Consider the following 27,849-nt stretch of genomic DNA (forward strand, 5'->3'; position numbering starts at 1 on the left):
GAACCGAAGAATTGTCAAACGATCATTGTATTTTACATTTCCCTCTGAAATTATTGCACATCTCATGTTTACGTAGTTCTCGAACCGCGAAAGTTTATTCGCCTCTAATATCTGAAATGACGATTTTCCCAGGCTTCTTAGTTTAAAAGTACGTTTTAGGGAAACATATTCCGATCTGCACAACGACAAGCGAGTACAAAAGTACTCAACACAAAAAATACCCTCGACTTGCATGTATTTGCAAAGCGGATTCCCCCACCCAGGTACATTGCTTTTGAAGTCCGTGTTAGGGAAACACAGCTTGGTGGGAACAAAATTACCCCCGACTTGCCTGTATATTTGCAAAGCGGATTTCAACAGGTACATCGATTTTGAAGTCTGTGTTGGGGAAACCGTTAATCGGGCCAATCAAAACTTGGCAGTCAGGGCGTTTAGATAACGTTTGACATTTTACAGTTATTCAATTGTTCATCTCATGAAAAATAACATTTTATGAATTGTGATAGACGCGTAGAAATATTTCTTATCAATTGATGCAAACATCTTTCCGATCTGTTGAGAAATGTTCGAGTTATAAGCATTCGAAATACGGGTAGGGTTAGCACACAAATTGGAAGAACAAATGTATGGGAAAAGGAAAATTCTTTCATGAATTTAAACCGTTTAGAGATTAGCGAATTGTAAATTGTATAGTATATCAAACAAATCTTAGAGAATTTCCGATTCGATTGGTATGCAAATCATGAGAATTCGTTCACAGTGAAAATAGTTATTAACGTTGACTTCATTTTATAAAAACGTGACCTGTTTTCTGATTTGGTACCCTTCCTGAAAGACGTAGTTCTACGTCAAAACAAATGTTGGGCGGGACGAAGTTTGCCGGGTCAGCTAGTCTAGCATAAAATTTTATATTTTTTATTTTTGTTTTTATGAAAACTACCCGTGTGTAGTACTGCACACGCGGCCTCAACTCAAGGTAAACGAGTAAAATATCGATAAAAATCATTATAAATAATTCATTTTTTCATATCATATTTTTTATAACACTATTTGAAACTCGTAAAATGTCTTCTATTAAAACAATCCAGACATAAAAACTTTTCGGAGCATTTCGGGCAGTGGTAAATTGTAATTGGTATAATAATACAGGCAGTGATGCCAAACTATGAGATCGAAGTGTCCTACTACGTATTGAGACCAGTAGAAAATACCTTAGTTTTAACGTAAAACGTGTGCTGTAGCGCATACGTTTGAAACTTGGAAAGATTTCGCGTGTGTAGTGCTGTACTCATGGCCCCAGCGGAATAATTTTTGAGTGCAGTACGGCACTCATGGCCGTCGAAGTGTTAATCAGCTAAAGAACCACAAAGCAGCTGGTAAGGATGGCCTCGTCTTACAACGGTTGATAGTCAGAATCTGGGACACAGAACAGTTACCGGAGGAGTGAAAGGACGGAGTAATCTGCCCCATCTATAAAAAAGGTGACAAGCTGGATTGCGGGAATTGCAATCACGATCCTGAAGGAAGCCTACAAAATCCTGTCTCAGATCCTCTTTCGCCGTCTATCGCCAAGAGTAAGTAGAATTGTGAGAAGTTGTTGCTCGACGACGGACCAGATTTTTCACTGCGGCAGATCCTCCAAAAGTGCCGCGAGAATCAGGTCCCTAAATACATACTAGCAGAAAGTACTGATCGCAATAGAAAAAATTCTTGGTAGTTGACAGGAAACAAATGGAACTTACCGAGTTTTGGCAACTAATCTCGCAGCGTGTGCCTCCCCGAGTCTGTGAACGAGCCTTGCTGTTGTCATCGGACGACCAACTGCTCACACGCAACACGGACTCTCGCTAGTCCTTTGGGAAATGTTTTTCCGCTATTTGGGGTTCACTTTGTCGAAATCGTTCGCATTAATTTGCACTTATTGCCCCCGGTGACGTATTTATGGACCGACTCTTCGGCTGTACACTGCCAACTACTGCACTGCACCAAAATGTTTCCTTGCATGATTTCTTCACTTTAGCGTACTTTTTTCATTGCACTCGCGGAAGCACTTGATCGGAAAAATCGCACTTTTGTATTCACCACCCGCGAAAAAAAAGTTCACAAAACTACTTTCTTAATAACATATTAACATATTATGGATAAAGAAAAGTTTTCCAAGGGCCTTTTTGAAGATTAGAGACGAATGAATTGAAGTTGTTTGGAGTCTCAAGCAAGGAAGGAAGGCAAACTTCCGGTATCTTTCGATGTCTCTAGCATTACAATCATTGCATCAAACTGACGCCAATGCATTATGGTTCTGAGCTACACAATTGAGTGAGGAATCATCAAGCTAGGCTATCGTCAGCTCACCAAGAAAATAAATGTTCTGGAATTTTGTCAGTGATTTGGTTTCGCATGACGGTAGGAAAACTCTCTCCACAAAGGATGACAGCTAAGCCAATCTAGACTGGCAATATTAACAGAAAAGGTTTCTGTTGAGAAGAGTGCAAAACGGGGATAAGTGTGTGTATATTTAGTTGCTTCAAGCCATCGATATATGGATATTTGTATGCATACGTGCGTGCTTCATAACCCGTACGTAAAAATAGTGCACCTTCGCTACGCTGAAACCTCATTTGTATCTGCTCCCGTGTGCATTGGCTCTGTAACGATGCAACAATCGCCTATTTTTTTTTATGCTATGATTGCCGATTGTTTTGTGTTGCAAATTATGCAGTCGTAATGATAAATATAAACAAGGTGTGGAGATAGCGGGGGGAAATATTTACGCTAGGGTATTAGTAATGAATCTCTGCTGAGGCGAATATTCAGCCTTTTTCCAAGCAGTTGACATTGTTTGTTTCCTGTAATAAATACATTTAATTGACGCTATGGTGACGCAGGTGTTAAGGTTGTGCACCAAAAAATTATTTGGGGAATACCAAATTATTCATTAAATTATATTAAGTTATTAATTTATTTGGGCTCGCGTGCCAGTCACAAAACTGCTTTCAACTAGGATTGCATTTGCGCTAATCTTGATTATAATGAAGCAGTGCTACCCTTTTCAAGGTTGTTGAGATTAACAGATAGAGTTTATTTCGTTTATTTAGTCACCAAGAAAATAAATGTCGTGTTGAAAATTTGTATGTGATTTGGTTTCGCTTGCCAGTTGCGAAACTTTCTCCACTAAGGATGACAGCTGCGCTTATCTCGAGCATGTATTGTTCTGCGAGCACAAGAATGAATCATCAAACAATTATCGTCAAATGATTTTAGAATAAAAAAACATTACAGAGCGACCAAACTGGTAGAATGGTTATTTCAAAATTTTCGTAGTATTATAAAATAATATCCGCAGTTATAAACAAGCGGCTTCAAATCAACTACAGCGTAGTTCTACGTCAACAATGCGGTCGTGTCTTGGACACAACCTCGTATAATTTTTTATTCAAGAATAAAGATTTTGTATCGTGAGACATTTTTTATGCGAAATTTTTTTTTGTGCAAATCGGTTGCGTGACTGATGCGCCACCATGAAGAAACAAAACGATGTTTAAATAACTCACGATTTCATGATATCATGAGCCAAATTGCTTATAAAATTTTTCAATAGATGACAACTGTATTGTGATTTATTTCCTTCATTTAAGGGGTAAAAAGGTCCAGAGAACAGTCGTGTTCTCAGTCCTCAGGAATAGCAGAATTTTCAATAGAATGTTGCTTAATTGTAAACTATTTTCTCAGATCATACCGAATGAACAATGTTGAACTGCGAACTTGCTATACTGTATGTGTCTATGTAATGTTTGTATTCGAGAACTGTCAGAACTTACACGGAATCAAGATGCTGAACGATAGGTGTTTCGTTCTTGACACTTTCAGGACATGACGTGAGACGAGTAGTGAGACGTAAATTCCAGAATTATTTACTTTTTGTATGGGTTTGTGGTTATGGTTTTACATCAACTCGCTGAGGAAAATAACTGAAGGAAAAAATAAGCAAATATATATTCGTGAAAAATAGTGCACAACCTCCTTTTGCTCTAGCCAATTACTTGTAATGGTCCTTTCCGGATCTTCTGGATCTGGTAATCTCTTTTCCGGTATATGTAGAGACGTCGAGTAATTTTGTATCGAATAATTCTAAATCAAAATATGAATACATCGAATAATAGCCACTGTAATCGCGATTAATAAAAAAAGGAATCTTTCTCAAGGTTGACGCATTTTTAGGTTAAGAATCAGGCTATATAATGTTTTAATCGAACATTTTTATATCCATCCTTCTAACATCGACAACCCGATAGACCACGCGACCAGAATGACAACGTGATACGTGATTATTACAAAAATAAATATTCGCTCGATTAATCGAATATTGAAAAACAGGAAGTGGGTTATATCTATGGTATAACCGCAAGGGTGACGTAGGACTATCGTTGATTTAGAGATCATTTGTTTGAAGTTGAATCTGAATGAATAAATATTTGGGGGACTTCGAAAACGAGAGCATTACGTTGGAGGCACAAGGTTTTATGCATCCAATATTGGATACGGAAATATCCTACTGATGGGGAAGAATAATCTTCAGAAGCTATCCTGTTAATTGCGATTGATTGAAAAATCATAAAACCAAATGTATTTGGTCACAGTGTTACATGGATAGAAAATATTCAAATAAACTCTTTCACATGAATGTATTTTTAAATTCCCAGAGGAACTGACAGATTATTTTCCGGATCTTTCTCGATGCTGAACATCCAAACGCCAGGAAAGAAATCCAGGCATCCAAACGGAAAGAATTCCGCGCGTGTATGTGTGTATGTAGCGGCTGCTTCGAGATCTTCCCAGGGAACCGTTTGTGGTATCACTCTCCTCCTGATGGATTCCCTTCTGGCCTAAGGTGCACAAACAGGCTCTTGGTGACACCGTTCATTCGCGCTTTCATGATAAACGAAGAGCTTCACCACAACAGCGACAACATGCTCCATTCGCTGTTCAATTAGAACTGAGTGGATTTCCGAGCGGCGCTCGCTTATATATCGATTGGTGATTTCAATAGCCTGTTTTGAAAGCAATTTTAAGGCTATTGAAACAAGTTTTTGGATCAGAAAGTAACAAGTATAGAACGCGTAGACATTTTATCTTTCGAAAGAAGTGTTTATCATACCATTTCGTTCAGTTGTTTAGGAGCTATTAACGCTCAAAATCTCGGTCTCCGGCGTAACGCTTTCGTTTTCGATACTTTGATTTTACACCCCGGTATAGAAATGAAAGACGTAGTCCTACGTCAAAACAATTATTCGAATGAATCGAATATTGAAAAATTCCCCAACGATTAATCGATAATCGAATAAATGTAAAATTTAGACATCACTAGGTATATGCACAGCATTCTCCTCCCTGAGCGAAATAAGTGGAGCCACAATCAGCGTTATTTCTTGTCACCGTCACCATAAGCTGATAGTACTCTTTTCCCCGCCGATGGGAGCCGAATAGAAGTACATTTTGCTTGGAAAGAAAGGCTTTGATTGCGCAACTAGAAGCGAAAAGATATACTAAAAACTTTCTTCTGCACTGTTATGATTCGACAGTAAAGCGCGTGCAGCTATTTTGCCAACCAATGCATTTTTCAGTAAAAGATACGATTTGTTTTGTAAACAAATTTATTTTTCCACGAGCAAACAGCAATTTTGACATTGCGGTCCACCTATAGTACAACGCCTCGCACGGAATATCCTTTTTCTTCGATTTATTTATAGTGTGGCAACTTAAGGGATAGCTGAGATGGCCGCCCTTTTGTAGCCAGCATAGAAAATCATGAGCATTGAAATTATAACCTAAAATTATAAATGAAGTGCTCCGCGCGATTCTCCAGCAGTGATTTTAATTGCAAATCGCCAAGAAAGCTTCTGGATGAGTATCCAAACATTGCTTTCCAAAGGAAACTATCCAACTTAATCAAATATTATCATATATGATTCCAAACATTAAACAATACGTGAGCCCCCTAAGCGCGAGCCCTGTTTTATGCTGCCTAAGCTCAATTTGCATTGGTTGGGATAGGGTTGCCAGAGCCTCGTGGAACATGATTTGTGTTTTGAAATTCCTGGTTTTCCTGGCAGATTTGCAAAACAAGATGAATTCATTTTTTTCTCTGTTGAAGATTTACAGAGAATATGAAATATAGTAAAACAAACAAAAGAACTGTAAAAACGAGACGGAATTATTCAAAAAAGTTAAATAAAATAAAACTCACATATGCAGGAAAAATGTTACATTTTTATGAATTGTACAACTTGACAGACAAACATTACCTTTGAAAAAGTTCGTTTGTTGGTTTATTGATAACTGCCTTATCAACTTCATCTGCTCAATTAATGATAATTCTTTCTGAGCATCCACAAGTATTTGTACCTTTCTGGGCCCTAGCTCCCAGCTGGAGAAAAGGTAGCACTGATTCTACCTTTTCTCCACGAAATGTTCTAGTGTGAAATTCATGCGGTTTTTGCAACATCAGGACGATTTTCAATAATTGCTGAATCGAAACAAGAAATATCTAGTGTCACGGGATATGACAAAAGATTTTTTTTTCGAAGAAATGCTCTTTACATTTCTGTCGAAAAATCAGTTTCCTCAGAGACTTTGGGCCTGATTCTCGAATACACTTCACGGTGGAAACGAAATGAAACGTATCCGCGATGACAACGTTACGGTGTCGACACCTGGATACGAAATTAGTTTCCCACTAAAACTTATCATTATAATATCAAATTATATTCAGATAAAATTTTTGTATGAGATTATTATACCACACGAAGAAAACAAAGTTTTCCATTCACATTGAACGGCAGTTTGATACGAAGAAGTTAATTTTCATTAATGATTTTTATTTGAAAAGTACTCTTTCTGCCTGCAAAATCATTATCTTCACTAACTCGTAAAACGTAGTTCAATGGCGTACCTTTCATTTCGTTTCCACCGTGAAGTGTTTTCGAGAATCAGGCCCTTTATTTTTCTCCACAACAGCAATTCATCCTCAACAGCCTCTGCCACCACTCTAAAGGTACTGGCAGAATTGAGCACATCATGCCTATAATCGTGAGGTCGCCACATATTTCACGGATTTCTTCATCCTACTGCTTCTTTACTTTCCAATTAACATGGGGATCGTGCATGATGATTTGACCCGCTTTATTCAATGTACTAGGATTAGCTTCAAAATATTTATTCAACCCTTCGATTGAACTTGCCTGTGCACGCGTTGTGCTTAGAAAAGCTGAGTCAATGTACCTGGATTCCACCGTGCCCTTCGTTTCATTCCAGTAACGGACGCTAACATCCATCTTTTGCGAAATTTTATTTAACATTTCGTCAAATGCAATAACGATATCCTTGCAATTTTCCCGGCGTCCTCGTGGGAGACTTATTGCCTTAGGGGCCTTGACTATTGATGAGCTGCACTATCAGCCCTATTCTGTATTTCGATCGATTCGAAATATTTCGAACTACTTGATAAAATTCCATTCTGTATTCCGTTCGAGTTGTTTTTGCATTTCGTTCGATCTGTTCCTCTTCCAACATGGGCAAAACGTTCGAAATAGGGAATATAAAATTATAACTCGAACGAAATGATGGTTTCGATCGAAATGCAAATCCGGCGGAATGTAGAATAGGGGTGTATGTTCGCGATCTCAAGTAATCATATTACACAACAACTGATAACGCCTGCTGGCATACTGCGCATCATTTCACATCGTCATTTTCATTAGTTTCAGTGAACATGATTCGAGCTTTCATTCGATATAAGGACCTTCCATTTTCATATGACGGAAAATTGATAATTTCGCTTCAGTGTGAAGAATGAAAGAAATGAACATGAACTGAAACGAGACTGTATGAAGATGAAGTGATATTCTCTTTGTTGAGCGTGAAGAGAGGGTAGCACTATTTTCAGTCTACATGAGTTTGCATGAAACTGAAAGGCGATAGGCGCATTATTAAGTGACGGTGTGTCAATTGAAGTGAAATTGTAAGGCCCTGGTTGAGATACGAGACTGGATAGCGGTCTTTTTTACGTGCTGTGCGAGATCTCAGAAAGTCTAGGACCCCAGTTTTTCTCTTGGATTTCAGAAGTTTCGAGCTTGTGTGGTGTCAGTCGCTATGTATGTCATAGGAGTTTTTCGACTCACCTGTTATACGCATCGACCGTCTAGGGTTTGAGACTTTCGGATTTAAAATAATATATATTTCAGTTTAATCGATGACAGTATATTTCCATCCAGTTCTAATTGATTTCTTCTACAAGAAGAACACAATTGTACATTGAACATTGAACTGGGATAATCTGGAAAGAAAACCCCTAGTTCTACGAACTCTTAGGAGTATATAGTGCCTTTGATTCCGGAAAAAAATATATTTCGTTTTGTTCTTACGTCGATCAGTCCAACAGAAAAATCGAGTAAAGCACTTACCAGCTGCTAGACCGTAATCTCAGCATCATGTTGATCGATGTGAATCATTTCTTCGGTAGGCATCATAAGAACTACGTTAAACAAATCGTGAGTACAAACATAAAAGAGAAAAGGAAAATGATTAGTGCATGGATGAATATACAACACAAATATTGCGTTCGAATGAAAAGTATTGTCAGAATCATTGATTGAATTGACGCGTGAATTAAAGTACATGTGTCCAGCGTAGGACAAAACCAAAAAATCCATTACTCGCGATCAAGCAAACCATTTGTCATGACAATTGTCATGCGAAAATGCGAAAACAGAATAGAAACTGAGAGACGTTGGCGTCGACATCATGCCTCATACCGTATGTTTCTATTCTGTTTTCGCTTTACGCATGACAATTGTCATGACATATGGTTTGCTTGCTCGCGATATGACAATATTTTCCTACGTCCTATTTATACCGAATTTGATAATGTAAGTGCGCCGATGCATTTTATTATTCTATGCATTGAGCACGAATTACCATTCTCATCCAGCTATCTATTTTGAAAGCGATTTGAAGCGACCTCCACTCTCTCTGCTCGAACATACGAAAAATGTAGGCTAGAATCTTTGTAATATCGCTCGCTTAACTACAATATACTTCACGTCCTCGTTTCAACAGTGCTAATCCCTTAAGGCTAAAGAAAAACAAGTTTTTTTCGGGTTTTTTCTACTATTCTTTTTTCCTTTACTATATCATTTGAACATTTAGTTGATTAAATCTTAAATCGTTCTTTAACTCTAAAAGTTAGTACAGATACAGGGTTTCCCCTTCCTCCTCGTGAATTTTCTTTCAATCTGATTTTGTTCTTACCAAACACTAGATCGGAATAGTATCAACAAATTTTTATCTTGCTGCCATAAATCTTGCTCCTAGAGTCATATTAGGCTCACCTATTTTGACCTCTCTGGTGACGAGATAGAGTAGAAAATAGCAAGGATAGGACGGAAGGCCAACTAATGAAATAGCCGGAAAATTATACCCTCAACGTCTACAGAAAAGTCCAAATGTAACATTGGCGTATGCTACGATCTGTCGCGAAATGCTAAATAAAGTTTTGCTACAATTAAATCTATCAATCATAAACGAAACCCTCAGTGTGTGTTTGTGTGAAAATATAAGAAAAGTTGACCCCACTTTAGGAAATTATATATACAGATGCATTTTTCACTCCTCTATAATTCCTTTCTTTGTTCTACCATCATTTCACTAGTAAATCTGGGTTATTTTAGTGTTCAGTGTATATATTTTAAGATGGACGATTTTATGAATTTCGTTTTATACCTAATCATTACTACAATCTTTTTGTTTTATTACGCTGTATATATTACGAGAAAACAAGGATTCATTTCTCTTCATCTGATTCTAACGTTAGTGACTCTAGAGCTATAAGTTAATGTTTTGCATATTTCTTTTTTTTTTTTTTGCAAATGTTCCATTAAAAATCAAATTGTTTTTTTTCTTGCACACGAAGAAAAGCTGCGAGGAAAGTTCTATTCCGCGATTTCTGCACTCGAAGAAATGGAGATCTATGGAGGAATTATGTTGTGTTCTTCTGCACTAGGGATACTCGACTAGGAAGGAAATAGACTTGTACATCTCTGATGAACAGTATGTAAATCTGCCTTTTGCCAAGAAAATTTGCCTGCTTGGTCTTGCTGTCCTCTTACTACACCGAATCGACCTTCAATTTTCGGTTGGCTCGCTGAGATTGTTTATATACGTTGCTGGCTTTTCCTTTCGCTTTCTCTTCTGGCTTTTCTCCCCGTACACACTCATCTCTCCTTCTCACACTAAAGATTCTTCTTCACTGTCAATAAAAATCGCCTTCTGCTCCTTCCTCTCGAATGATTTGTCTATATACTTGTGTTTGTTGTGGTTCCTTTTCATTGTTATATCCTTGGTTATATTAATAAAAATACGAATGAGAAAACTCCTGCGCTCATTCTCTGGTTCAATCCTCATTCCTCACGCCTATTAAAGTCATCTCTTTGCTCATCATCTTTGCATACACTTTCTCCTGTTACATTCCTGTCTATGTCTACACGACTGACTTTACTGTTCTTCTTTCTTTGTAACACCTAATAAAAGGCAAAAATCAAGAAAATATACATCATGCGTTAGATATGAACAACTATCGGGAAACTAGAAAAGTATGTTTTTTTGAGATAAACGATGACGAAACAAAAATACACTCAAAAGGAATTCAATTGGTATGTGTACAGACTGACTGATTGAATATAGAACAAATAAAATCGTGCAACTAGAGAGAGTAACAAATCCCTTCTACCATCTAGGACAATCATTTGTGGAATTCGCCCAAAAAACAAAACAACTCCATACTTTCCGCCCGAAGTACTTTGCAATCTTCTGCATTGATTACAATACCAATCGTCTTCTTGTGCGCGATAACGATATATTGAAAAGAATGATGTGAAGCGTAATGACCCCTGCGCTTTTCTATCATCGTGAGCGATTATCACTATACCTCCTATACACCGTCATCCAGACACAAAAATTGGAAGAGATTGAAATTGTTCAAGTGTAAAAGATTCACAATTCGTAAGACGATGCGGAAAATTGGAAAGAATAGAAGATTTTGTAATCGCCCAACAAACAGAAATTAAAACAGAGGCTAAACTTAGCCAGACATTTACCTTGCACATTACGTTTCGTGTTCCAGCCTCTCTTGGTTGTCCGAATCGCTTAATACCGACGATTTCCACCGGCACCACCATATCCGCCGCTACTTCCACCGAATCCGCCTTGGTTACCTAAAAGCATAGATTAACACCCTGAGCACTTAGGGCCGTAAATTAATCATAAATACCGTCATACGACTCCATACCGTACGGTGCCGATCGCTGGTTGTTGTATCCTCCGGCACGCACGGGACCAGCATTGTAACCCTGCTGATAGTTGTTACCGAAGCTGTTTCCGAATTCGCCCCCCGTTTGACCCCAGCCCTGTTGTTGGCCCCAACCTTGCTGGGCACAATTTTGATCCCACGGATTTCCACCCTGATTACCCCAGCTGGAGGCACCCGCATTATAGCCCCCACCGTTACCATATCCTCCGTTATTGAACCCTCCCTGCTGCTGGAAACCTCCATTACCCCAATCATTTTGTCCTCCCCGCTGGCTTTGTCCCCAGCCACCGCCTCCGCGACCACCACCCTGGCCCCAACCCTGCGCTGGACCTCCACCACGTGGTTGGTTACCCCAGGCGCCGCCTCCACCTCCGCCGCGGATCGCTTCGTTCTTATAACGATCCATTTCTTGTTTGGGTAAAGCTTTTTTGACGTCTAACATTTTATTCTGGATGGTGTGGCTTTTCTGCACTGCAGAGAGAAGAAAGTCAGTGTTAGTTCTACCGCAATTGCAAATATGATTATTCTTCATAACACTGCATCACTACTATCCCTTATCAATCAAAAGAAAGAAATAATATCGACAAAGCTTGATATTACGTTAGGCGTCGTGCACAAATTACGTAAAGCTAAAAATCCGGATTTCGGAACTCCCCCCCCCCCCCTACGTAACGCAATTTGCTATCTCTAACACACAGTAAGTAACGCAACCTCGAACCCCCTTCTCGCGTTACGTAATTTGTGCACGACGCCTTGCAGAATTCGTTTTTTTTACCTATACATATACAACTATTCCATGTCAAACCGATATAGTGTTTCTCGATTTTCGTGAAAATTGGTAGTTTAGTTCCTTATAAGATTTTTTTTTATTTTTCCGTTAGGGTAGTCCATTGCTTTCCTATTCTTCCAAAAATGACTTTCTTCAAAAACTTTCCACATAACTTTTGAACTACTAGATCGATTCAGATGATCGACATATCAAATTAAAGGTATGTTTTGAGAGAATACTACACTTGCAGCCAATTCGAATTTTGTTTTCGTAATTATTGATTGTACAGGCAAACCTTCCTTTGTGCGAGGCATAGGGACAGCCAGTCTTCGGAATGCAACGCGGTGCTGATGTGCAACTTTTTTTTGCACCCAGATGAACTCTCACTCCTTGCGCACACCTGCACCCGGACGAATCAACACGCGCCAAAACAAAGTTGAAATGTTTTGTTGTCAACACCGTTCACTTTTAAGTTCGAACATTCTTATTGCACCGTATCCTTACACCGGTTGTAGATACCCAAATTTATACCGCGCTCGAATCTGGTGTCTACTTTGCTTTCTCTGTTGAGCAGTTGGTATGGGAGCGCGCTGTTATTTTTATGCTTAGCTTAGAACGAGCGAAGACAAAACGGGCGCTAGAATTTTATGTGTATGTGTGTGTATAGAATGGCGGGGGGCATTACTTCATTTTTCACCTTCGAAGATTTCGTGCCTTGCTATCTGTATATGAAAATATCTAGCCTTTGATCAGCTTTTCAAACATCTAGGAAATCGTTGACAGCAAACTGTCATTCAAAAAAAGTGGCCTCTTGTCCAAAGTGGTTTGAGACTCCGTGGTCTAGAAGATTAACGCGATATTCGAGATGAATTAATCGGTGCCTTCTTGTTGACCGCTGTTAAGCTCATTACAGCACGTACTTTATCATCTCGCTTCCGGAAACACATTCGTCGGATTCGATCGAACTTATTGGCGTATTGATATTGATGTTTTGAACTATACAGGTTTTCTCAGACTCTCAGACTTCCTCAGCACATTCGCAATTAGCATTAAAAAATACCAATTTGGGAAAATACTCTAAACATTCGGCCTTGAGAAAGGCCATTTGGAAAGCCTTTGGTCGCTAGCAGATAAATAGTGAATGCCGTATTGGTGATTCACTGGCGTCAATGTTTAGCTCATTTCAAGCTGAATGCGAAGAATATTTTGCAGTGATCATTGCTACGTTACTCAGTTTCGCTCTGGACAGTACATGTTAATTCTGAGTCAATTTGAAAATCTGCTCAAATTAGAATTTTGAAAGTCCCTTGACCCTTGTCAGTGCTACGAAATGTTTATACGAAAGAGTTTCATGTTTCAATTTCTATCGTTAACAATGCGTCCGTGTCTTAGACACTACCCTTCATGATTTTTTTGCGACCCGCGACACTGATTAACACATGTTTGTGGCCTCTCTGAAAAACAATATTGAGTACCACTGAGCACATGATCTCGGAATCGAGCGCGTTCTAGTTTTCTGCATTTTTTCTTGAAAGCTAAGATTTTTTTACATAACATATCCAAAAATCAAAGATGTATTTTCTTTCATTTTTGAATTGATTTTTCAAAGTTATATTTCCATTTTTTTTTTTTCAATATTTCTATTAGACTAGATCTATTGGAAAAAAAGTCCATTTTTAACGAAAGTGCTGTTTTTATCCAAAAAGACTAGTTCATTGACTTCAATTTAATGTTATTCATGAATTATTATGAATTTTCGAAAAACGGGAAAAATGATTTTCCAGACCGTCGGTGTAATTTAAAATATTTCTGATTCTTGGATGTCACGTAAAAAATCTCTCAGCTTTCATAAAAAAAAAATATAAAAATATATAGCGCCCTTGGTCCCGAGATCATGTGAACTATAAAAAACAAATACAATCAATTTTTTTTTTGCAATGTTTTTTCAGAGAAGACCAACTACTCTGGATTCTGTTTATAGGCGATTTTTTTGCGTGATTTTATTTCGGACGAGGGCGTTTGCAAGTGTTGTTGTGACGAGCACGCGTGCCGGTGATGGACCAATCTTTTTTTACGTGATTTTTTCGAAATTATGCGAGTTTCATCTGCGCGATTTTTTTAAAGTGATTTTAATTTTGCGCGCTCGCATCTGTCGCATAAAAAAGAACTCAGTGTAATTGTATTGAGTCCGATGTGTTGAGAGCCCGAATCGGTTTAGTTGTTCAAAATTTTGATTTTATAAGATTGTTTTTTTAAAACAAGAAAATTTGATTTTTCGAACCACCCTATCGAAATGGTCAACCTAATGAAAAATTAAAAAAACGGGTCCAATAACTTTTTTTGAGAGACAAAACTACCAATTTTCACGAAAATCTGAGAACCACTATATAGATTTGACATGGAATGACGGTATTCTCAAATGGGTCGTAATGAACACGTAATACTTACAGATAATTTTATCCACCGGGTCATAATCGTCGAACTCGACAAAACCAAACCCACGTTTTTTGCCATTTTCCTTATCCGTAACGATACAGGCCGAGACCACATTTCCGAACGTGCTGAAATAATCCCGTAGATGCTCTTCGTCAAAATCGTCCCGCAAGCCACCGACGAACAGTTTCTTAACCGACGCACCCGCCTCTGGCCTATTGATGTCCTGGCGAGGAACGGCACGCTTTGGCTCAACAACGCGACCATCAATTTTGTGGGGTCTCTTTGCCTGAGCTTCGTCAACCATGTACGGTTTTGAGTAGGTGATAAATCCGAAACCACGGCTGCGTTTGGTTTTCGGATCCTTCATCACGACAACGTCCACGACTTTGCCCCATTTCTCGAAATACGCCTTCAATGTTTCGTCCGTTGTGCGGTAGTCCAAACCCCCAATAAACAGTTTGCGCAGATGTTCGGGCTCACGGATTTCCTGTTGTAGTAAACAATAAATTATCATTAGTGAAACTCATTATTTCCCATTTATTTCATATGAATTTCAACAATTTAAGCACACAAACAATAGTTTCTGTGTATCGCGGAAAAAAAAATGCATCGCAGTCAACTGGCTACATAAAAGAAAACAAAACGAATTTCTTTCCTAATAAAAATTATTTATCCCTAGATTATGTGAAGCCGCCTGATTTGATTGCGCTGTGGACTTTATGAGTACACATCATACATATTTTTGTTTAGAACGTACCGCAATTTTAACATATTACAACTCCGAATCAGAATTCACACAGCAGATGCTCCTTTCCTTTGCAACTTGAAAAAAATGGACAACTGAAAAAACAACGCTTCGATTTTGACCAATTTCCAATATGGCGGCTAATTTTTTTTTCGCTGAAACCTGACGCCAGTGAAATATAATTTTAACGGTAGAAAAAATTGAAAAAACGTTTACTTCCGTACAATTCCGATATTCGTACCCTCAATATTCGCTTTTCAGAGTCAAAATTGAACGTAAATTACTCACATCTTCATCACGTCCATTCTGGTGATCGCCATTTTGTTGCTCCTTCTCGGACATGATGCGTTCAATTGGATTTTTCTGTACCTTTCGATTTAGTTACACTCTCACTATTGTTTTGTAGCTTAATTACACAAAACTACCAGTTTTAATGGATTCTTTTTTGAAAAACTTTGTAGAAAATCTGCAATTTCACTTTTAGAACAAGCACTGCCTTAACCGTAACAACTGCCGAGCAGATCCCCACCGGACGAAAGTTGAAGCCGAAGTGAAGCAAAAATAAGCGGAACAAAAGAGGGGAAAAAAGAACGACACATCGATTTTTACCCAACCTGGGTTGCCAGTTTTTCTATAATCTCACATTTCACATTAAATTCACAATCAGATGGCGCAGCGAGTAAAATGAGGATGTTTTGTTTTTTTTGGTATGAAATTCGTTCAAATTTTCTAGAAAAATGAGAATTTATCTTCAAGTTTTTCGGTTTCATGTATTCTTTCCACGCTGATAAGGTTAGAAAATCATCATTTTACAATGTGCTATGTGTATTACGCGGGATGGCTTGTTATAAGTACTGTAACTTTAATTTTTTTTCAACTAAGTAAACGATGAATAGGATGTTTTGCGCTAAAAATACTGCAAATCCTTCTCGTATCGGTCCCTACATAACCAATGATATCAGCCAATTTGATATGATACCGATTTCATCGCAGTTATCCATAGTATCAATAACCGGTATGCATTATCAAACTTAGAATTTTCGAAGATTATCTATGACTTTGGTCAAATCGCGTGTTGAAACCATCTTAAATATACAAAGCCCTAACTTTCTTACCATATACTGACGACATTCAATCACTGAAATGAATCTAAATTAAAATAAAATGAATAATCATCACCGAATCATGCTTTTCAGTGCGTAAAATAAACAAACACCCTCACTTTTGTGGTTCTGAGCTCTAATGTAGATGTCGCATGAGCTGATTCAGCTTTGCGTAAATTCGTCAATTCTTTCTACGCTGAAAAGGTTAGAAAATAATCATTTCACATTATTTCATTCATAACATATTAAAAATGACTTGGTATAAGTGGCCGTACGGCCAACGCGAATGTCCAATTACAGGTCTCAATCGCCTCTAATGCAATAGTGAGTGGTGTCTCGGTATGTCGAATTAGAGGTAATTTACTGTGTTCGGATTCATTATTCGGAATAGGATAGATGACACGTAAAACTATCGTGAGCTCATAACTCAAGGTCCTCAATTGACCATCTTTGTGTGTTATTTTAGCTACTACGTCCACGCAACAATCATCATGCGATGGTGATCCCAGCCTCAGCCTCTCAAATTATCGTAAGATAAAAATGTACACGAATAAATTCGGTTCAGTTACAGCTGAATTGCTAAATGAGCCTAATAAAATAAACAGATGGGATAAAAAAAAAGATGACTCGAAAGCAGAAGATATTGGCGTTGTACGCGAAAACATATATTCTTCCATCGAAACCCAAACCTTTTTTTTTTTTCAAAAGTGGAATACGAGTGAATTTTAAATGACCAAAAAATTACAACCTTTCGCCACATAATGACGATGTCACGCAAAGCTGAATCAGCTCATGCGACAGCACCTTCATTAGAGCTCATGATGTTTGTTCATTCTACGCACAGAAAAGCATTATTCGGTTGTGGTCATACATTTAATTTCTATTTAGATTCATTTCAACCATTAAATGTCGTCAGTATATGGTAAGAATGTCCTCAATTGACCATCTTTGTGTGTTATTTTAGCTACTACGTCCACGCAACAATCATCATGCGATGGTGATCCCAGCCTCAGCCTCTCAAATTATCGTAAGATAAAAATGTACACGAATAAATTCGGTTCAGTTACAGCTGAATTGCTAAATGAGCCTAATAAAATAAACAGATGGGATAAAAAAAAAAGATGACTCGAAAGCAGAAGATATTGGCGTTGTACGCGAAAACATATATTCTTCCATCGAAACCCAAACCTTTTTTTTTTCAAAAGTGGAATACGAGTGAATTTTAAATGACCGAAAAATTCCAACTTTTCGCCACATAATGACGATGTCACGCAAAGCTGAATCAGCTCATGCGACAGCACCTTCATTAGAGCTCATGATGTTTGTTCATTCTACGCACAGAAAAGCAATATTCGGTTGTGGTCATTCATTTAATTTCTATTTAGATTCATTTCAACCATTAAATGTCGTCAGTATATGGTAAGAATGTTGGAGTTTTGTATATTTTCGATGGTTTCAACATGCGATTTGACCAAAGTCGTAGATAATCTTCGAAAACTTCAAGTTTCATCATAAAGGCAGGTTATAAATACTGTGAATGATGGCGATGAAATTGATATCATATTAAACTAGATGATATAATTGGTTGCAAAAAAATGGGTGGGTTATACCTATGGTGTAACCACCTTGCGTGGGACTACCATTGGCTTAGTAATCTTTTGTTTGTATTGATTAAATTATTGATTGAATTAAACAATTTTCGAATTCAATTGAATTCAACATATTTGCTTTGTAAGTAAAGAATACGAACAAATTAATGTATTGCAATAGATTATGTACTTCGTTACAAGTAATTCGATGACAGCATTTTACCTAATCATTGAACGGTGTGCGTAGAAACTCAGTGAGCAAAAGTGTTGAATAACAGAGCCAAAGCCTTGTGTTCGAACCCGCTTTTGTAGTTCATGTTAGACACACATTCCGGAGTGGCAAAAATAGAACCAAAGCGGCTTGCATGAATCAACAACTTCAACTTCTACTTTTTATACTATAGAGGTTTTAAACTTGAAAGTTCATTCACCACTTGTTCATGAAATGACGATTTTCCCAGGCTCCTCGGTTTAGTATTACGTGTTAGGGAAACATATTCTGGTCTCCACATAGACAAGCGAGTACAAAAGTACTCACCGCTCACCGAAATCTTTCATTTTTTCTGCATGTTCTGTGTTTAGCTTTTCATTTTACCCCCCATATATTCCGGTTAAACGTAATCCCATGTCAACAAACATCATCATTTTACTCGCTGCGTCATCTGATTGTGAATCTAACATAACTTCATCAATATTCCCCTCGCCAACATACTGTCGATAATGTCCCACCTTTTGTATTACTATTCATCGTGAAGAGAATAAAGGAGAACATGTAATATTTTCCACTTTCTGGCAACCTTGCTGTGTACTGCTTTAGTACGTCTCAGTTTAGTACTTTTGTTCTTAACTTTTGTTATCACATGTTTTGGTACCGTTTTCAAGCAGCTCTGCAGAATCAACATTTTCGTTTCGATGGACTTTAATTCATCTATTACGCCGGGTTTCTGTCCTGATTGTGGATCTATTCTACCTTTACTCAGTATGACTGGAAATGTGACTTGTTACAATTGCCACAATAGCTTTAATGAAGGAGGTGTTTATCGTGTTTCCTCAATAATACATCTCAATATCTGATGTGATTTACGATGTTTACAGTTTTTGGTGCTATGGAAGTGGAATATACGATTCATTTCAATTCTTATGAAAATAAGAAGACAGACCAACTTGATAACCGGAAGGCCGCTGAGGAAGCAGCTGATGGACCTGTCATAATTCGTCGATGTCCAAAGTGTAGCAACGATAAAATGTCATACGCGACTCTTCAGCTTCGATCGGCGGACGAAGGACAAACCGTGTTCTTCACATGTACGAAGTGCAAGTATGTTATTCGGAATGATTTCATATTTCAAATGATATCACTTAATATTTCTTCCACTTTTAGGTTCAAGGAGTCCGAAAATTCATAATCGATTCCCAAAATTTTTCTTTTTTATAAAGTATAAGCTTAAATAAATTTATATTTATTCTAAAAAATATAATCATGAACTATCAATAGATGGGCAACATTGTAGCAATGTTCGAATTTTGTGTCATCCCATAAATTAATCGTTTGTTTGAAAAACTCCATAAGACCATTTGATGCGCTTGCGAAAAAACGACTAAAAGCTGTTTTTCTAAAAATTTTGACCTTTTGACCTATTTGGTGGTAACGGTGGATTAAATGTGATTCACATACAACATCCACGTTACGTCAATTATCCACCCATGCAGTTCTTATGGAAACATTGACATACACCGGCAACGTAATGACCCGTCAGCATACGTTCAACGAAAACGACCGGCAGGATTTGTAGAAAAGAATAATTGACGGACGGCTCGTTGGGTTTTTGTCTGGGCTTTGTGTCTCGGCTTTTGTTTTGATTTTGCTTGCATATTTTATGCCAATCTCCCAGTTTCAAATTTCTCAGTCAAAATCATTTGCGAATGGCTGAGAAGGCTGAGAAAAACAGTCTATGGGCCTGATCACGAACGTCACTTCACGGTGATAACGGAAGAAAGTGAATATTACCTTGCATACAAATCATTCCATTTTCACCGTGAGATGATGTTCGTGATCAGGCCCTATATATTATTGTCGAATAAGGGTCGGGACTACAGGTTTTAAGCATTTTAACCAAATAATTCAATGATTTTCACTATTTTTTTTTCAAAATTTAGAACTAATTCTAGGCATGTTGATTTGGGAAACACAAACACGCTCAATTTTCCCTGATTTTTCCTGATTTCTTACTTTTTGCTTAATCAGAAAAAAAAATCCATATAAATATATTGGGAGTTTTGCTGGTTGTGTATGAGAATTGTCATAATAGTCTACATTAAAAAGCTTTCCGGTCCGCGCTTATATAATGCTTACTCTTCCTTTCGATTATACATTATCTGTTCGCATTTTCGAAAGTACAGTGTCGACATTTTTTGAATTTTGAAGTTAACGTGAAAGAAATATTAGCGTCCAAGAATTATGTACAGTTAAATAAAAACGATACAGGCTTCATTACATGTTCACAGCAAATAACATCCAAGTATAACAATCGATGTACAAGAATTTTATAAGTAAGAACGTGTAAGCATCTTTTTTTATTAAACTGTAATTATTATTAAAAAGTGTTTTATTTCTTGAAGAATATATATCAAATTGTTTGTAAAGCAAGAAGTTGCAAGAATGATCCGTGAGACACGACAAATGAATTAGCAGGTTCACTACATATGTTTAAAATCTTCGTTCATATGCATCAGTTGAAACATGGTTACGTAAAACGGTACGACTTGTGCGTTTCATCTATGCATCGATTTTTTTAAAAGCAAATCGTTGCGGGTGATGAAAACGGGTCATTTTACACAATCCGACTGACCCAGTCTTCACCTGAAAAAAAATATGATGTGGTTCAGGTGGTATCGGAGAGGAATTCTGTACTGTGAGCTTCTACCAAGCAACCAGTCGATACATACCCACAAATACTGCTCGCAACTGGACATAATTTGTAATTTGCTTCCATAATTAGATAATGTTTAGAATTGTGAGGCTACCTGAAAGATTTCAGAACTTCCTGAATTGATTGCAAAACAACACTGTACATATAAAATTCAAAAAATAATCCTTTTGTTTTCTCAAAAATGGATACGAACTTTCCGGACAACCCAATATGAGCTACAGTCGAATTTCACTCGTTGCACTAAGCTCTTAGCCCAATTTGTGAAAGACTTTCACTCGTTGGGCTGAACTGTCAAAGTCGAAAATCGATCGAGGGTCACACCGATTGTTTGTTGTTATGGGAAACGCAGAAAAGTTTTCACACCACTGACGTTTATTTCATTCGTGGTTGAGTTTCGTTCTAGGTTGGATTAATTGGTAAGTTCTTAATGAAGTTTGATATTAAAATTAGCGTAGATTTAATATACGTTCATTTCGATCGCCAGGCTCAAAATAGATGGTTTGCAAGGATCCAGTATGAACGTTAACCGGAAACAGAGGAGCAATTTCCTGACGCTGGTGGAGAAGGTTCGCATAATTGAAGATTTTGAAGCAGGAGGTGGTACGCATGACTTTCTTGGGAAGAAGTACGGCGTAGGATCTTCTACGGTCACGAGAATAATCCAAAAGAAAGAAGCAATTCGTGAGGCGGTGGACAAGTTCAAGGAATATGGTGTAAATAATCGAAAAACATTGAAAGAGCAGACGTTCCCTTTGCTGGAAGAAGCTCTTTACATCTGGATTTTACAGCAGCGGCAGTCCAACATTTTGTTGACAGTGGATATTCTTAAAGTAAAGGCGGAGCTGCTGTTTTAGATGTTCCAGGACCGGTGGCTCTATGCGGTGCACGGTTTTTCTGCTTCGGATGGCTGGATGCATCGTTTTAAGCAGCGGTTTGGATTGCGCGTGAAAGCCGTAACAGGAGAAAAGGCATCGGTAAACGTTGAAGCGTACCTAAATTTCAAGAAGGTTCTACAGAAGAAGATTCAGGAAATGCAGCTATCACTATCCCAAGTCTTTAATGCAGATGAATCTGCCTTGTTCATCAAGCTCCTAGCCACACGCTCTATCGTTACCTGTGATGAGACCGTGGCAAGCGGACGGAAGCAAAACAAGACAAGGTATACGTTTATGCCTTGCTCCAACATAGATGGTTCCCTAAAGCTTCCGTTGTATTTCATTTGCACTGCTGCAAAACCATGAGGAATCAACATCGAAGAACTTCCCGTTTCATATAATCATTCCAAAAAGGCTTGGATGACCAGACTGTTGTTCCGTCAATGGTTCCACGAAGAGTTTGTCCCCGCTGTTCGAAAATTTTCGGCCGAGAGAGGATTGGAGCCAAAGGCATTGCTGGTTCTTGATAATTGCACCAGTCATTATGACGTTGACGAATCTCTACAGAGTGACGATGGACTGATTCAAGTGATCTACCTCCCACCAAATGTAACTGCTGAATGCCAGCCGATGGACCAAGCGGTCATCAATGCAGTCAAGCGAAAGTATAAAAGAAAACTGATGCTCGCATTAATTCTGGAAAACGAACACTTAAGGTAAATTTCCAAATATTAAACATTAAATTTTTGTAATAAATTCCAAATATAAACACAAAACTATGCGCACGATAGTTTTTCGTCTGTGCTTTTTCAAAATTTAAATTCAAATTCTAATTGAGGTTTTATTTATGTACTTTCCTCTTTAGTTTCGAAGAACGATTGAAGAAGGTTAATCTTCAACAGTGTATTTCGTGGTTGGCAACCTCTTGGGAGGAGATATCTGACAAAACTATACGTAATTCGTGGAAGAAATTGATCGATGGTTTGCCGGAGGATGCTGTTAATGTAGACTCGAAAGCTGCCGATGATGACTTCAAAGCGCTTGTGTCCAGGATTGACAGTTTGGCAGGAACAAAAACATCTGAGCAAGATATTGATCTGTGGATCAAAGATCAGGTGTATGATGCTGATCATAATCCAGATTGGGTAACCAGTGAAGTGTTCTCTGATGACGAGATTTTGTCATCAGTTCTCAAGAAAGATCAACCTGAAATGCAAGAAGAATGGTTGGTAGACACAGAAGATGGAAGTAATTCGTTTGATACTTCCATTACTAGTACCGGAGATCCTGATTTTGGCGATGCAATCAAGTCAATTGATTGCCTAGTTCGCTATATGAAGCATGATGTTGCAGAAGTATGCCGTTTGAACGCGCTACGTTCGAAAATCACTGAAGTTGAATGGCTAAAACGAGCATGTTGAAGAACTCTACCATTTTGTTGAAAATGAATTTACGTGGTTTGTTTAATTTTGTTTGAAACGTTTAAATTAAATATTGTTTTTGTTGAATAATATTCGATTTTATTTATTTCAATGATTCATTTAAAATTTATTTTAAACCTAAAAACACCATCCACGAGCCCCTCGAAAAAAATTTTACGTTGTCAGAATTGACGTTTGTCTTCGATTTAGTTGGGCTATAGCCCAACGAACGGGAGCCCAACTAAATCGAAGCCCAACTAAAGATAGCCCAACGAGTGAAATTCAACTTTATCCTGATTTTCCCTGATTTTTTTTCATTCTCCCTGATTTTTCAAAAAAATAGTAGGCAACCCTGGGTGCAACGTGGACACCCCAATGCTCTACAGCTTTCACGGACACTCACAGGCAAGGATGGAAAACAAGGGAGCATGATGCGATTTACGATTAATCGCAAACTGCACAGATCGCAATCTGTGCAAACTGCGACTAACTATTAATCCTCTCCCATCATAACCAAATGATTTTCTTTTGATGATTTTAGTTCGAATAATTGAGTTACTCTCGTTACTCTCCTTCCTCGTTTTGTTTACAACTCCTAACGAGAATTTGCTCCATGGGAATGAGTGTCTCTATGACGTACGCTTTACGATTCTCGCTCTCTCGTCCGGGCGTTCAATTTTCCCTCCGAGCGCGTTTACTTCGATGAAACTGTGTTAGGAAAAAATGCGCTACAGCAGATAGGACGACATTAATGTTTAATGTTCCACAGAGGAATTCTCAGATGGTGTTTAAATTCATCTACAAGAGACTACAAACAATAATCCCCCTCAAATCACTAATTTTATGAGTTAATGTAAATGCGTTATTGTCCAAGGCTATTACGATATCGAACACGGGGTCTTGCGAGATATATTTTTCCGCCAGCCCAAATACAGAACACTCCTTTCGGGCCCGAGTAAACTTGTGGTTAGAAAAGACCCTAATTATCTTGAATTAATCAAAAACATAAATTAGCGCAAATATGTCAACATGTGTTTTTTGTGTAAGCACGTAAATATATACTCATCAAATTTTAGGATTGTGGAACTCTACATAATTTGTATGCAGATAGACTATCCACAGTTTGTGGGGGGAATACTCATACAACTCAAATGGATAATGATTATCTGCTATCACATAGCTGAAATTTTTTTGACGTTTTGTTTTACTACTGATTCATTTAAAAAAAATTAAGCTTTATTTTAAAATGTTTTCTTATCCTGAGACTGGCTTACCATATTGCACTGCTACTAAAACCGTAGGCTAACCACAAGGATATTTTTTTATCCATTTTCGGCGAATAATCAATAGAGTGCCGTGTTATGAAACATCAGAACAATAGCAAAAACAACATCACGATCATTCGGTTATTCCAGACGACATTGGAATATATTCCATCTTATCATCTTTAGGTAGGTTAACGACCTTCAAAGGATAAATTTATCTTGGGAACATTAAATTGATGTTCATGACTTCCAGTCGGACGTTTATCCGCTCTGATAATAATTGTGTGGTCCTCACAAAGCATATATTCCAATGCCAACAGTTCACTTAAATTCTTCGCATACCGTTTGATGATTAGGTTGATTAGGTATTTATTCGACAATATGGAGATGGAATACCTGAAATTAACCAGATTCAACCAAACAAATCTGCGGACAAAGCAGTATGTACACTCAAGAGATGCAACAAGTTTGAAGGGATATGGAAAAAAAAAACATTGGTCGTTCAATAAATCTACTGCCACATATGTCGGAAGTCCACGATATATGAATAACATATGTCCATACTAATTCATTACATTTATTTGCAACGAAAAACGTAACCACACAGAATTGAATTAATCAAATATGTGATCCGTTTTATCTACGAAATAAAAAAGGATCTTAAATTCCATTGAATCCGAGAAGTGTTTCGTGAAATCACTATTTGAATTATTATTGTAATCTAAAAAACGATTTTGGGCGGGATGAGATTCGCCCAAATCTGCTGGTAATAAAATTAATCAATTGCATCCATTACCCGTCTGCTGTTTATCGGGCGGGAGACGCCAGCAAAATAAAATCGACACGAGACTGAGTCAGCCACTCACTGCGGTCAGTGCAATAGAGAATTAAAAATCCCTCGACGAGTGTCGTAAGATTTCAGTTGATCGTCTCTTGTACACTTTTCGATCAAGAACTCATCATCCGCTCTATGGGATGGGATTAATCGTTTGTGGCTTGCACTCACGATAAACCTTGAGTAGTAGAAGTAATGCTTCGAGAGTTCATACAGTGGGGATTCCTCTTTCATATTGCTTTTTTGAGATCTTGGTGGCTCACCGTTCCAAATATTCTCTCTGTGTACATATGAAGGATAAAAGAGCATCGCCTGCTGGGGGTGATTTAAAAACATCCGATTAGAGGGATATACTTGTTCATTGATCGTTGAATGTGATTTTTTACCATCACTGCTCACAAGTCTCGACCAGCGCCTATCCATGATTAATCGTGCAAAGATGCGGGATACAGTGATGTTTTATAAAATTTTTATTGAACTCTTGTAGATGTACGTTTTTTACATTACTACCGTAGATAAATGGTAAAAACTCGAATTTCGAATAAAATAAAAATAAAAAGTTGATCATTAGTTAAATCTCAGTCAGATTTCAAAGTTAAAATTATTCGATTTCGTCGATCAAAGAACTAAGAACTAGCACATTCGGACTGTTCCCTAGTATTTGATAACACTGCTCGTCAGTTACCTCGCTCGGAAAGCTGAGATTTTCCGGGAAGCACATCAGTCTTGCAATCTCTCGGGGGCTGAAGTAACGCATTTTAAGCCTTTTCAGGAAAAACATGCGATGCTCATCGCACTCAGCACACCTCATGTCCCTGTATTCGGAATCAAAATCGACTCTCAACAATGGACTATAAATCGAACCAGTTCCGCCAGTGTGGCGTGTGTAAGATTTTGTGAAACACCTTGAGTTGGTTGAATCTGGCGTGCAGACGTCTATTACGCGTAGCCTCTTCCGTAAGACACGCAGATTGATCAGATACTTGTCTAGATGCTCACCCTCGCGTTCCACTATTTCACCAATGGTTTTCAACGGCACCACGTGGTTAACATTCGGTTGCCTTACTATGCTTCCAGTGGGAGTGTCGAACGGGGTGCGTCTGGCTACACAATAGTACCGGCGGCGGGTGTTCGGCACTCCGAAATCGTCAGGTGACAAAACATACTCCTTGTAGTGGAAACCAGCGGCGCTGAGTCGTCTTTTGTATAGCTTGCGTGCCTGTGAGCGCACGAAACTTTTTGAATTCTCCATAACAATGAATTGAACGGTGTGCAGCTTATCCAGCATGTTGCAAATGTGCACGAACGGATTCCCTCGGTGGTCCCCGGCGTTCCTTGCAAACCGTTTAGCCCCATTGCAACTTAAGAGTTGGCTCGGCGGCGCCATGAGGATCACCTCTATGTCTAGCTTTGCGATGCATTTCGCTGTCAGGCCAAGAATGTTCTCATTTTTTGCAGTGTCCGAACCAAAGTTGTGATTGTAGATACTATTAGCAACGGGATCAATATCTATCGCTGCTATAAGTTCGAATAGTCTACCGGATCCTGTAAAATCGTGATCAAAATGAGAAGTTGCTCTAGCAAATTGAATGGGATAATTATTACTTTGAATAGCACAGCGCATGCTCCCAATTCCACTGAACAATTCCAAAACTCGGTATATCTTTTCTCGTTCATCTTTCTTCGTTGAATACATTATAACGTTTTTTTGAAAATTTCTTACTATGACGATGTGCTACATGTAAGCAATTTTCTTGGTAGCGTGTAACATCTTATTGAACCAAAGTAGGTGGATAGAAGGTAGGGAATATTTCCTGTGTATACACACGAAGAGCGCATGTGTTACACACACAACGAAGTTAGTATTAAAACATTCTCAATTTGTTCGAAGTTCTGAAGTTTTTTCAATATTGCTCGATTTTAAAAGTTCTAAAAATCATAAAAACGGAAAACACCAGAGCGTACCGCTTTTTCATTGCAGGTAAGGTATTATGTGATTTTTTATCGATTTCATACTGAACAGTTTTTGTTTACTTCAGCAAAATGTTGAAGTACCACGTCCCGCGATGCCGAAATAGAATAATTTGGAATGAGATAAACTAATCGGAGATGTTTTCAGCTATCCCATGCATTCGCTCCTTGGATAGGGAACGGGAACGACCCTGCTCCGATACAACCTCTCCACACATTTGTTTATCGGTTTTGCATTATTTTTATAGTACAGGTGCGATAATTTTACTGTTTTAAGTCAACTGCTATTTCATCATTTCGAAACATTTTTTAAGAAGGTTCTTGTGTTATAATTTTAAAAATTAAAAAATGTTTGAATTTATATGGATTCGATCGATGGTTTACTACAAAGTACGTGGAATAAGAAGGTAGTCTACTCCCTGCTTTGTTCAAGTGTGGTAGGCAAAGGAAAAAAGCAAGAAATAGTAATAAACCATCGATCGAATCCATATAAATTTAAACATTTTTTAATTTTTCAAATTATAATACAAGAACTGTCTCCAAAAATG

At 38.0% G+C, this 27,849-nt stretch overlaps 4 protein-coding genes across 4 annotated transcripts; 2 read left to right on the plus strand and 2 right to left on the minus strand.

Moving 5' to 3' along the window:
• Nucleotides 1–9,654: 9,654 nt before the first annotated feature.
• LOC129762102 (heterogeneous nuclear ribonucleoprotein A1-like) lies at nucleotides 9,655–15,860 on the minus strand. The gene is made up of 5 exons (XM_055760089.1): nucleotides 15,601–15,860; nucleotides 14,580–15,054; nucleotides 11,324–11,833; nucleotides 11,151–11,267; nucleotides 9,655–10,574 (listed from the first exon to the last, which is right to left on the minus strand). Exons 1-4 carry the CDS (start codon nucleotides 15,652–15,654, stop codon nucleotides 11,200–11,202), a joined length of 1,107 nt encoding a protein of 368 aa, XP_055616064.1. The 5' UTR covers nucleotides 15,655–15,860; the 3' UTR covers nucleotides 9,655–10,574; nucleotides 11,151–11,199.
• Nucleotides 15,861–18,840: 2,980 nt separating this feature from the next.
• LOC129762545 (DNA-directed RNA polymerase I subunit RPA12) lies at nucleotides 18,841–20,512 on the plus strand. Its single transcript, XM_055760932.1, has 3 exons — nucleotides 18,841–19,037; nucleotides 19,100–19,322; nucleotides 19,386–20,512. The coding sequence occupies exons 1-3, from the start codon at nucleotides 18,917–18,919 to the stop codon at nucleotides 19,408–19,410; spliced, it is 369 nt and encodes a 122-aa protein (XP_055616907.1). The 5' UTR covers nucleotides 18,841–18,916; the 3' UTR covers nucleotides 19,411–20,512.
• Nucleotides 20,513–21,788: 1,276 nt separating this feature from the next.
• On the plus strand, nucleotides 21,789–23,230 carry LOC129780508 (jerky protein homolog-like). The gene is made up of 3 exons (XM_055788831.1): nucleotides 21,789–22,093; nucleotides 22,238–22,525; nucleotides 22,675–23,230. Exons 1-3 carry the CDS (start codon nucleotides 21,789–21,791, stop codon nucleotides 23,228–23,230), a joined length of 1,149 nt encoding a protein of 382 aa, XP_055644806.1.
• A 2,701-nt stretch (nucleotides 23,231–25,931) lies between these two features.
• Nucleotides 25,932–27,088, minus strand: LOC129780516 (tRNA (cytosine(38)-C(5))-methyltransferase-like). Its single transcript, XM_055788844.1, has 2 exons — nucleotides 26,936–27,088; nucleotides 25,932–26,875 (listed from the first exon to the last, which is right to left on the minus strand). The coding sequence occupies exons 1-2, from the start codon at nucleotides 27,024–27,026 to the stop codon at nucleotides 25,932–25,934; spliced, it is 1,035 nt and encodes a 344-aa protein (XP_055644819.1). The 5' UTR covers nucleotides 27,027–27,088.
• Between the last annotated feature and the right edge of the window lie 761 nt (nucleotides 27,089–27,849).

This window comes from Toxorhynchites rutilus, chromosome 1 (assembly GCF_029784135.1).
Source record: "Toxorhynchites rutilus septentrionalis strain SRP chromosome 1, ASM2978413v1, whole genome shotgun sequence".
NCBI lineage: Eukaryota > Metazoa > Arthropoda > Insecta > Diptera > Culicidae > Toxorhynchites > Toxorhynchites rutilus.